The sequence below is a fragment of the Podarcis cretensis genome, assembly GCF_951804945.1.
Source record: "Podarcis cretensis genome assembly, chromosome: 15".
In the NCBI taxonomy this organism is placed as follows: domain Eukaryota; kingdom Metazoa; phylum Chordata; class Lepidosauria; order Squamata; family Lacertidae; genus Podarcis; species Podarcis cretensis.
Window position 1 is genome coordinate 33,791,863 of NC_137185.1, and position 12,720 is coordinate 33,804,582.

General features: G+C 45.4%; 1 protein-coding gene across 2 annotated transcripts in view; it reads right to left on the reverse strand.

Annotated features, from left to right (window-relative positions):
• The window catches only part of ROBO4 (roundabout guidance receptor 4), a 99,554-nt gene that overhangs the window by 38,545 nt on the left and 48,289 nt on the right, over positions 1 to 12,720 (reverse strand). For both annotated transcript variants that reach the window (XM_079954937.1, XM_079954936.1), the window contains exons 13-15: positions 12,367 to 12,506; positions 9,411 to 9,749; positions 3,121 to 3,237 (exon numbers count right to left, since the gene is read on the reverse strand). In XM_079954937.1, coding sequence (XP_079811063.1) covers positions 3,121 to 3,237; positions 9,411 to 9,749; positions 12,367 to 12,506 — 596 coding nt within the window. The remainder of the gene's footprint in view (positions 1 to 3,120; positions 3,238 to 9,410; positions 9,750 to 12,366; positions 12,507 to 12,720) is intronic.

Below are 12,720 nucleotides of genomic sequence, written 5' to 3' on the forward strand. Positions count from 1 at the left end.
GAGAATAGGCAAATTCAGGGAGGATATGTTTTATCAATGGCTACGGGTTGTGGGCACCATGGCTCTGAATTGCAGTTCCTGGGGAACAGAACTGGGAGAAGGCTTCTCAGACACATGCGGGTGTCTGCTGTGAGAAACAGGATGATGGTGGACCTTTGGTTTCATCCAGCAGATTTCTTCTGGGCAATCTTTTGAGGGTCATATGCAAGAGGCAAAACAATATGTGTACGTCTATCTTTGTACATTAAGCTAGTTTCTACAGTCACATACACACTATCCTCCAACCAGAGAAGCAAAAGTTCATGGACACATTCCAGCTGGCAAAAAAATGCTCAAGATGTGAAGTAGGACCCCTGAGGGATGTGGCCAGGAAGGAATTTCAAGGGCCAGATAGAAAGCCCTAAAGGTAAAGGGACCCCTGACCATTAGGTCCAGTCATGGCCGACTCTGGGGTTGCGGCGCTCATCTTGCTTTATTGGCCGAGGGAGCCAGCATACAGCTTCCGGGTCATGTGGCCAGCATGACTAAGCCGCTTCTGGCAAACCAGAGCAGTGCACGGAAACACCGTTCACCTTCCTGCTGGAGCGGTACCTATTTATCTACTTGCACTTTGATGTGCTTTCGAACTGCTAGGTTGGCAGGAGCAGGGACTGAGCAACCAGAGTTCACCCCGTCGCAGGGATTCAAACTGCCGACCCTCTGATCGGCAAGCCCTAGGCTCTGTGGTTTAATCCACAGCACCACCTGCATCCCAGAACGCCCTAGAGGGGCGCATATACCCTACTCCTGAGCTGGACCTGAGATTCCCTGCCTCCTCCCACTCTTCCATAGTGTTCATTTCTATTACACCCATTCATGGGATTGGTTCCACAGAAATTGATGTAGATTAACCCGTCCAAGCCTTACACAGCTCAGGACCTCAATACCTCCAGGATCGCCTCTCCCCATATAAACTGACCTGGACCCTGTGCTTGTCATGCGAGGCCCTTCTCTATGTCCCCCATCCCAGAGAGGGCAGCAACAAGAGAACAGGCCTTTTCTGTGGTGGCTCCTCAGTTGTGGAATGCCCTTTCCTGATACATTCCTCTTTACCCAGGCCTATGGCTATGAAATAATCTATGGCCTGTGAAAGTGTGGGGGAGAGGACTGTTTGTTTATTATTATTATTATTGTTGTTGTTGTTGTTGTTGTTGTTGTTGTTGTTATTACCCCACAACTTTCCCATATTTTTGACAGAACTACATCTCAAGGTCAGGTGGACAGATTTCAAGCGTGTCGGATCTACTATAACCCCGAGATCTATCAACCAGAACCAAGGACAGAAGGCATCCTGTTAGAATTAAGGAAGTCGGTGCCTCTGAGCACATTCTGAGCCTAGGAATTTGTTTTTCAGCTCCAGAACTGAACTGAGCTTACAGTCCTTTCACTACTGATTTTAGCTTTCCTCATTTCAACAGCCCAATTTAGGCTGGAAAAGTCATTTTGTTGTTAAGGGAGTTGGAAACCATTGCCAATCTACAGCAAATCACCCTGGGATCTGCCAGTAGATTCTGATCTACTTTCTATGCAACTGTTCCCAAAGTAATAGGTGCATCATGGGAGGTGTTTTTTCAGCTACCTTGCCCCCTGCCTTTGAAAGCCTTTCAAGAAGCTGCTTCAGAAGAGCGACTGTCAGCAACACTATGGAAGGTTTTCTAGGACCAAGGGAAACCTGCTAAGCTCCCTTATTTTTGCTACTACCAGGAAGTGCAAAGTTGTTATTATAATCTTGTTATATTTATAGAACTGAAAAGTTGTTTCTTTATACATTGTTATATTTGCTATTATGTTGTCATTTCATTATGTTATTAAGAAATGGTTCTTGCAAAGGTTGATGTTGAGATGTCTCCATGTTTTCTTTGTCATAAGCCATATTGAACATGGTTCTATTTATAAATATATAAACATTAAAGATGTTATGAGAAAATGGGACCGAGACCTATATGATTGAATTGGAGAAATGGAAAGCGCTCTGGACAAAATACTTAAAACTTACGGCCTGCTACTTAATAAGGGAAAATTTCATGAAAATGAAATACAGGTGGTATCTAACCCCTGTTAAGTTGACTAAAATAAACAAATCTCACAACAATAATTGTTGGAGGTGTAAAAACCAAATAGGAACTTTTTATCACATGTGGTGGTCGTGCCCAGAGATAAAAAAAATTCTGGGACATGACTTATGAGGAAATAAAAAAGTTATTGAAAATCACACTCTGCAAAAAAGTGGAAGCATTCCTTTTGGGAATCATGACAATCAATATCCCTTTATGCGACATTGGTGGCAAGGGTCTTGGTGGCTAAATATTGGAAAGAAAATCATATACCCACCAAAAAAGAATGGTTATGCAAGCTGACCGAGTACTTGGAACTCATGAAGCTAACAGATGTATTAAGACACAAATCTAATACAATAGTTAAGAAAGAATGGGATCATTTAAACAACTACCTGATGAATTAAGGTTTAGCACCTAAGATCTGGTTGTGCCTAGAATAACACTGCAAAAGCAATAGTGTCCTGATACTAAGATGAGGAACCAATGGAAATACAGGAAACTATCTTTACTAAGAACAATGAACTGCTGTGGTATTGGCGGAAGTATTTATTTGTGGTTTTGTAGGTAGCTTTGTATGTAGTTCTCTGTGTTTTAATTTAAGAATCTGTTTGTAAAATATTAGTCTAACAATGAGTGATTTACTGTTATCCTACACACACACACACACACTTTTTTCTCCTTTTCTTCTCTTTTATACTTCTTTCTTTTTTCTTCTTCTATATTATAATTTTACTTTTCCTTATTAATTTTTGCTTTTATTTACTTAATCTGTTTGACAACTGTAAGTTTTGTTCTAATTGTTTGTGTATGCAACATAATTCAATAATAAAAAAGAAAGAACTTTTTGTATGAAAATGAAAGAAGGAAGGAAGGGTAGCAGCCTAAGCTGGTCCCACTGAACTCACTAAGTGAGCATGCACAGGACTGCACTGTTAGTCTGGATCCAACCCTAGGTTTCTAAGAACATTGCCTGTATTTGAGTTTCTTCCTGGTGCTCTGTTTTGCCCCTTGCTGCTTCTCCTACCATGAGTTCTCCGATGCTTCCCAGAGCTGATACGAGAGCTTGTCTGGCTGCCCTGGCTGCTCCAGTCTGCTGAAAAGCTAGATGGCTGCATGGGAGTGCTGTGTGCTTGTTGTAGCTCTGGAAGAGATAAAGACATTGACATGTGCAAGTCAGATCAGCCTTGATTCTCATTTCAACTAACAAAGGAGATAATTGTGGCACGCTATATCGTCTTCTTTCTCGATAAGAAGTGCCACTTTCAATTTTTAAAATTGTTTTAGGCAACTGAGCCTGTAGTAGTTCCCATCCAAAATTCTCTTTCAATCCTTTTGTTAGTGCATTTGTATTGTTGCAATGACTGGACAACCATCTTTCGCTAGGAAGATTGCATGTTAATGGATCAAAATGACTGGTTGATGATTTATTGGTAGGGGCTGATGGTTGGGAGATCTTTGTGTGTGGAAAAAACTGCATTTTTACTGAAGACCTAAGGCGGTTTCAGAAGTGTGGTATGTGTTTTTTTAAAAGAAAGAAAGAAAGAAAGAAAGAAAGAAAGAAAGGAAGGAAGGAAGAAAGGAAGAAAGGAAGGAAGGTAGGTAGGTGCAGGTACAGTAAGTGTCACACTTTTATCTCCCAGAAAAAACACTGTTTATTACAAAAAAAAGAGGATATGTGTTTGCATAAAATTGGCACATGCCAATGTACTATGTATAGAAGCAAATTTAGAAATAATAATAACATTTTATTTATAACCCACCCTCCCCAGCCGAAGTCGGGCTCAGAGCGGCTAACAGCAGTAAAATAATACAACATTCTAAAATCATTTCATTATAAAATCAGTTCAAATCAAATTAATGGCAACCATTGGGCTAGAGTTCTGTGCCTTGGCCAAAGGCCTGGTGGAACAGCTCTATCTTGCATGCCCTGTGGAAAGATGTCAAGTCCCACAGGGCCCTAGTCTCTTGTGACAGAGCGTTCCACCAGATTGGGGCCACAGCCGAAAAAGCCCTGGCTCTGGTTGAGGCCAGCCTAACCTCCCTGTGGCCCGGGACCTCCGAGATGTTTTTGTTGAAGATCGTAAGGTCCTCCGTGGGACATACCAGGAGAGGCGGTCCCATAGGTATGAAATAATAACTGTCAGTTGCCTGCCCAGGAGCTACCTGATGACAGGCACTTTTGCGGCCCCTGCTATCTCTTATTACAGCTCTTTATCTCGGAAAACCTTTCTAATAGAAAAGGGATGGGGAGCCTGTGGCACTTCCAAACGATGTAGGTCTACAACTCCCATCATCCACCATGACCATTGGCCATACTGGCTGGGGCTGATGGGAATCAGAGTCCCACGACATCTGGGGGGCCAAAGGTTCCCCATCTTTGTAACAGAGGATGTAGGAACAGGCGGCAGGGCCGGCTCAGGACATTTTGCTGCTTGCGGCAAAAGTGAAAATGCTGCCCACCCCCGGCTGCCACTGGTCCTCGACCCTAGTGCCCCCCTCATGTTGCCACTGATGACAATGATTTCTCCGCTGTGCCCCCCTCCACCTCTGCTGCCTGAGGTGGCCCAGGAATGCCCCAGCATGTTGAAGGTAAAGGTAAAGGTAAAGGGACCCCTGACCATTAGGTCTAGTCGTGGCCAACTCTGGGGTTGTGGCGCTCTTCTCGCTTTATTGGCAGAGGGAGCCAGCGTACAGCTTCCGAGTCATGTGGCCAGCATGACTAAGCTGCTTCTGGCGAATCAGAGCAGCGCACGGAAACGCCGTTTACCTTCTACTTGCACTTTGACGTGCTTTTGAACTGCTAGGTTGGCAGGAGCAGGGACCGAGCAACGGGAGCTCACCCTGTCATGGGGATTCGAACCACCGGCCTTCTGATCGGCAAGTCCTAGGCTCTGTGGTTTAACCCACAGCACTGCCTGCGACCCTATGCTGAAGGTAGGGGAGAAAAAAAAGGGCTGGAGAGGAGGCCAGTTGATGGACCAGTGACATATGAGGAAGGGGCCTTCAGTGCACATTGAAACCTTCCAGGGAACTAGAGAGGTTTTTTCATAATTGGTTCTGGAGGCATAAGGCCTGATTTGAATGCAAAGGCCAAAGTTGTGGAGGATCACATGGATACCAAGCGATGGGGGTGCCCCTCAGAGCTGCCAGGCTTGTTTCCCAGCAACCCCACCCACCTCGTCCTCAGCAGAGAAGGCCACCGTCTCTGCATCGCTCCCGGCAATTAGCAGCTTCAGCAAGCAAATTAGGTTTTCTATTAGATTCCGCGAAAGTCACGGCATTCAATTTGTACCTGAACTTTGCAGATGATTCAATTAGGGCCTCCTGAGAACCTCAGCCTCCCTGGAGGGAGGGCAGGGAGATGCTGGCATCATGCAGAGGAGGGGCTGAACTAAGGATGTTCCCCCACCCCCAGGAATCCGTATGACATTTAGAGGTGGACAAAGCCCTTATCTCAAGACTCAGGACATTGGAAGCTGCCTTATTCGGACGTTTGGTCTCTCTAGCCAGGGATGGGGAATCTGTGGTCCTCCAGATGTCGCTGGATTCCTACTTCCATCATCCTTGACCATGGGCCATGTGGCTGGAGATAATGGGAGCTGGAGTACAAAACTTCAGGCCCAGATTAGGAAGATCTGTTCTATGGCAATACAGTGGTACCTTGGTTTAAGAACAGCCCAGTTTACGAACAATTCGGCTTACAAACTCCGCAAAACCGGAAGTTGCTTCCCGGTTTGCGAACTTTACCTCGATCTAAGAATGGAATCCGAACGGTGGAATCTGAACCGGCGGTGGGAGGCCTCATTAGGGAAATCATGCCTCGGTTTAAGAATGGTTCCAGTTTAAGAATGGACTTCCGGAATGGATTAAGTTTGTAAACCGAGGTACCACTGTACTCCTGATGCTCATGATTGTGGCTACCATTGCCAAATCAGGGAGTTACCATGAGGAGCAACCCTATGCAATTCTTGACATGTCTGCTCAGATGTGACCCCCATGGAATTCAGTGGAGTCAGGGAGTCTATATAGGATGGTAGCCGAAGTTCTAAGGCTGAGATGGGGAACAACAATCAGGGGTAGGGTAGGAATTGTACTCCAACGACATTGCCAGGGTGGAAGACAAGTTCTCTTTCCCTGGGCTGTACTGAGAAACATTAACAATGTGTAGAGTGGGAAGAATGTGGAGTGGGCCAATATGCAAAATTCAGAAAGGCAGCATGCCAGGGGACTGGGGGGGGGGGCTTACATACACACCCTTTCCCCTCTCTGCAGTTCATTCATCACACATTCACAAAGCCCAGCCTTACACCTTTAAAACTATCATTATTATTTGATTCATATATTGCCCTTGACCCAAACATCCCAGGTGTAGAACATTAAGAACACATTTTCAACTGCTTTTTAAAGTCTCTCTGTGTGTGTTTTTTAAAAAAGTTTTTAACTGGTTTTATGTGTTTTTTTGTGGTGGTGGTATTTGGCTACTTCTGTTTATATTTTGATTGTGTATTTTGTGTTTTTATGCTGTTGTTGTTGTTGTTATTCAGTGCTTTTTTTTCTTAAAAAATGTTTAGAGGTACTCTCATTCTCCTACTCATATTGAAATACATCCCCTCAATGAGGCCAAACTTAGATTCACAAAATGTTTAGGGGTATGCGTATCCCTGCGTACCCCCCAGAAAAAAGCACTGATAATAATAAAAAAATAATAACAATAATAATAATAATATGGAGCATAAATAATAAAAATATAATATAAACATAATAAAAAGCATAATGACAGTACTCTGCACTAACTATACGGATTGTGACCTAAGCTTTTGTGCACCAGAATCCACTTGAGATACATGCTATGATCATCAGGTGCCAGATATCCATCTATCTATATCTTGAATGTAAAGAGCAGGGTGTCCAAAAGGGCATGAGATGCAAGGAGAGACAATGTTAACACTCCACAGACCCGGTAACACTTTGTGCACAGTGCCGTCGGCTCAAGTTCCATCAAAACTCTGCTCCTAATAAAGACTAGTGATCTTTAAGGTGCCACAACTCATTTTCACATTTGCTGCCGCAGAGCTCCCCCTCTGGAGCGAAAATATTGATAGCTAGAGACCTCCTGTCGGTGGTTATTTAAAGCCACTATCTCAGATTCAGCCCTCCTTACATCCCTGCACCCTTCGGGTTTCCCGCTGCCACGGATGTGATGCCTTTCTCTATGTCATCCCTGCGTCTAACTCCCTAAATAATCTTATACTCTCCACAAGACACCCTCTCCACAGGGAAATTCGTTTCAGGCAGTAAACCTGAAATGAACATTAGCGGAACAGCTTTGCAGTAAAATAAACTGCCGAGAGAACTTGTAGATTGTTGTTCCTTGGAAGAAAAGGTCTCTGCTAGGGATGTGGGACTACAGCTCCGTGGTAGACCATTACCCTTGAATGTAGAAGGTCCCCAGTTCATTCCCAGGCATCTCCAAGCAGCTCTGGGAGAGATACCTGTCTGAAATCCTAGAGAGCTGCTGCCAATCAGTGTCTAACCTGCCATTCTCCAGACGTCATTGGAATCCAACTTTCATTAATGCCAGCCAGCCCAGCCAATGGTTTAGGACAGGCATAGGAAACCTTGGGCCTCCAGATGTTTTGGGACTACAACTCCCATGATCCCTAGCTAACAGGACCAGTGGTCATGGATGATGGGAATTGTAGTCCCAAAACATTTGGAGGGCTGAGGTTGCCTATGCCTGGCTTAGGAGGATGGGAGCTGTCATCCAGACCTACACTGGCTCCGAGCACAATTCCAAGTGTTGGTGCTGACCTTGAAAGCCCTAACTGGACTCGGTCCAGTATACCTGAAGGAGCGTCTCTACCCCCATCATTCTGCCCAGACACTGAGGTCCAGCGCCGACGGCCTTATGGCGGTTCCCTCACTGCGAGAAGCCAAGTTACAGGGAATCAGGCAGAGGGCCTTCTCGGTTGTGGCACCCGCCCTGTGGAACATCCTCCCACCAGATGTCAAAGAGAACAACTACCAGACTTTTAGAAAACATCTGAAGGCAGCCCTCTTTAGGGGAGCTTTTAATGTTTCATAGATTATTGTATTTTAATATTCTGTTGGAAGCTGCCCAGAGTGGCAGGGGAAACGCAGCCAGATGGATGGGGTATAAATAACAAAATTCTTATTCTTATTCTTATATTATTACCCAACAAATTGTACAGGCTCATAGGTTAGCTGCCTCTGGTGTAGACAACAGCGAAGAGGGTGGCTCAATGGTCAGACTTGATATAAGGCAGTTTCCTATGTGGCCTGGGACTTCCTCCAGAACCAGAGGTCCAGTTAAGTAACCTATACTGCTTCTCTTTCATCCAGAAAGAGATGGGGCTCTTGCAACTTTTAACAGCTACATGACACAATTAATCAGGCAAAGCTGTCCTAGCAGGCAGATGCAGTGAAGGCCCTCCTTCGTGTGCCTCCTCCTCAAGAGGTCTGTAGGATGGCAACACGAGAACGGGGCCTTCTCTGCAATGGCTCCCCATCTGTGGAATGCTCTCCCCAGGAAAGTTCACCTGGTACCTTCATTATACACCTTTAGGTGCCAGGCAAAAATGTTCGTTTTTAACCAGGCCTTTGGTTGATCTGTTTGACATCCTATACCCTTTTAAAAGGGACACGGGTGGCACTGTGGGTTAAACCACAGAGCCTAGGACTTGCCAATCAGAAGGTCGGCAGTTTGAATCCCCGCGACGGGGTGAGCTCCCGTTGCTCGGTCCCAGCTCCTGCCAACCTAGCAGTTCAAAGGCACGTCAAAGTGCAAGTAGATAAATAGGTACCGCTCTGGCGGGAAGGTAAACGGCGTTTCCGTGCACTGCTCTGGTTCGCCAGAAGTGGCTTAGTCATGCTGGCCACATGACCCGGAAGCTGTACGCCAGCTCCCTCGGCCAATAAAGCGAGATGAGCGCCGCAACCCCAGAGTCGGTCACGACTGGACCTAATGGTCAGGGGTCCCTTTACCTTTTTACCCTTTTAAAATGTGGCTCTTTTCGGGGGGGGGGCATGTTATTTGTTGGTTTTATTCTGATTATATATGTTGTGATCTTTTCTGTGAACCGCCCTGAGATCTCCGGGTATAGGGTGGTATATAAATAAGAGTAAGAATAAGAATAGGAAGAAGCATCTTCTGCCAAACTTCAAGGCACAAAAGTTCTGCCAGAAAAAAAATAGGAAACCTTACTTTCACAACTCTTTATATATTATGATATCATAGGCAACTCCCAGACGAGAGAGAGAGAGAGAGATATGATGATGATGAAGATGTCTTACCTTTCTTGCTATTTTTATCCCAGGATCCCTGAGGTATAAGATTTGGAGATAGGGAGCCCTTTGGCATCCGTGGCCCTTGACGTGCTGCTCCCCTAGTACTGGCCAGCCAGGGGTTCGGGCTGTAGTGGGGCATGAACATCGGGTCCCCATTTTGCACTAGTTCCACGGCATGCAGGCTGGGGCTGGGAAGGCAAGGCGGTGGGGCATTGTAGAAAGTTTTCAGGTCCTTCACGGGAAGGTCTACATACAGTGCCCCATATAGGCTGCTGCTCCTACTATCAGCCACCAAAGGAACAGTTTGGATGCGGGAACCTTGGCTCTGCCTGTCGAAGGATGCTGCTGTGGGGAGGGGGGCAAGGAAAATACAAAAAGGAGGAGCCAGTCAGGGATGGAGCAACCTACTTAGTTCATAGCCGTTTTGCATGTGTTGATTCATAAGTCCATTTTGCCCCTTTACTGCAATTATCTGATTTTTTTTTAAAAGGGAATCTACAAAAAGATCATATTTAAATATGTATACTTAAATGTTCTTAAATGCATTTTTAAATGTCTCTCATAGTATGCATTTCCAAGAGTTTATTTTATCCTTATAGTACACATTTTACCGTATTGCCCTGAATATAAGCCATACCCGTAAATAAGCCGCACCTTTAAAATTTGGGGGTGGGGGGAGTAAATACCTGAATATAAGCCGCTCCCTCAAAATTGGGTTACAGGTTGAAAATTGCTGTGGTTGGTAGAATTGTGACTCCGAGCCAATTTAAGCCTTTGATCTTGCAAGCCCGCAAAAGTTACCGTACAATCGCTAAAATTGCAAATTGCTGTTCAGTTGAATACAATTCCTCAGTTGCTCACACCCATAAATGACAAACGAACGGTCTCAAATCAGCAATAAAACATTTTTTGTTCCATATTACCATATGTCTGTTTCAGCAGCGATATCGTAAAAGTCGATTTTTGTAAGGTCGCGAATTTATGCTGCACAATTTGGGGGAGGGGGAAATGAGGCTTATATTCAGGCCAATACGGTATATGCATTTGATAGGTACAGCGGTGCCCCGCAAGACGAACGCCTCGCAAGACGGAAAACCCGCTAGACGAAAGGGTTTTCCGTTTTGGAGGCGCTTCGCAAAACGAATTTCCCTATGGGCTTGATTCGCAAGACGAAAATGTCTTGCGAGTTCCTGCGGGGTTTTTTCCCTTCACCCCCCCCTTTTCCTAAGCCCTAAGCCGCTTATCAGCGGATCCGCTGATAAGCCGCTTATCAGCTGATCCGCTAAAAGCCGCTAAACCGCTAATAGCGCTAATCCGCTAAGCTGTCAATGGCCTTGCTTCGCAAGACGAAAAAACCGCTATATGGAGAGCCTCACGGAACGGATTAATTTCGTCTTGCGAGGCACCCTTGTACCTCAAAATTCAGAGATGTGCAAAATCCAAATAACTCTAGAATGCATGGATGGGCAGGTTACCAGAGACAAGATTAAAGCTACCTTGGCTCCTTCTCCAGCCCTGATGCTTCCAATATGGTTGCTGAAATATGCCATGGTTTTTCTCAGTGTGTCATCCAAATCAGGGATCATGGTTTGTTTCACTCCAGAAAAACCATGAGCTGTAACCATGCCTTGTTCCTTGGTTTACAATACATGGTTTGTCTTTTGTAAGATCCCCAGCTCAGACAACATGCTAAGCCGAACCATGGTCAAGCGCAGCAGTGGTGCAACAGGAAGAGGATCCAATTCCAGGAACCCTTACATTCACACACCTCCACTAAGCTCGCATTGCCTGCAAACCAGCTCACTGAATGAATGAATGAAATAATACTGTCAGTGGATGAAGGTGGCAGTAAGCTAACAGTGGAGGTTTGCAAGGACCCCTTTGCTTCTTTCAACAATAATATAATTCTTTATTATGGCTGCAGATCAATAAAATTAAATACAGAAATAAAACATACAGCTTGTTAAAACAATTGAAAACAGATGGGATACTATTATACTTTTCCCCCATCTCTCAAGCCAACAGACAATTTCTCCTGATCTGTATTGAAGTCAGGTTTATTTTTTTTTACAACCTTCCCAGTAGCATACGAGTGAGCATCCCTTAAGCAGATGGAGACCAGATCTTCAGATCTTCCTGGGAGAGTGCTTAATAAAAGGAGAATCATCCGCTCTCTCTACACTCCCTATACAGATTGCAGTACAGAAGAACGGGGTCAACAGGTCCTATTGCTCCAACTCCACACAAATGCAACTGTTCATAAACCCAAGGCTTGGTGAATCGTCCACTTAACAGTGCAAAAGGCAACTCGCTGAAATGAGCAAGGATAAATGCTCCCCTATACTTGGGCAACAACCATATTATAATAAACGATATTAAAACCAGATGCACAGTTCCACCCAAAATTATCCACCTAACTTGTAAGGAACAATATTCTCAGGTTATCTTGCCAAATGTTCTCCAGGGTGGTCGATGTGTGAAATTCTCTAACGATTTAAGGAGCAGAAAAATTCCCAGGAAGTGGATCAGATTGTAAATTTCAGCAAAATTTCAGCAAGTAAAGGTAAAGGTAAAGGTACCCCTGCCCGTACGGGCCAGTCTTGACAGACTCTGGGGTTGTGCGCCCATCTCACTTAAGAGGCCAGGGGCCAGCGCTGTCCGGAGACACTTCCGGGTCACGTGGCCAGCGTGACATCGCTGCTCTGGCGAGCCAGAGCCGCACACGGAAACGCCGTTTACCTTCCCGCTGGTAAGCGGTCCCTATTTATCTACTTGCACCCGGAGGTGCTTTCGAACTGCTAGGTTGGCAGGCGCTGGGACCGAGCAGCGGGAGCGCACCCCGCCGCAGGGATTCGAACCGCCGACCTTTCGATCGGCAAGTCCTAGGCGCTGAGGCTTTAACCCACAGCGCCACCTCTAAGCAAAACTAATCCATCACCTGCTGTTCACAAGGGACACTTACTTGATTTATGGGATTCCTGGTTATCTTTGGGTTCAGTCCACAGGAGCTGACTGCTCAAGCTGCTGCTGGTGCTGTAGTTCTTGGAGCCTGAAGTTGACTTCCATGTGTTGGAAAGCCAGGGAGAATCGCTACAGTCTACCCTACAGTCAGAGGGGAAATAGGCACACTTTCATAGATGCGAATCTCGGTAGTGTGGCAGACAGACTCACTGACTAAACAGACAGACAGAAGACTATGAAATCAGAGAAGGACATGACACGACTCTGTTAGTAGCTTGGGCATTCAAACTTGGCAGGTGTCTTCATTTGCACACACAGGACTAGTGAGCTGCAGAAGTATATACCTCAGCACACA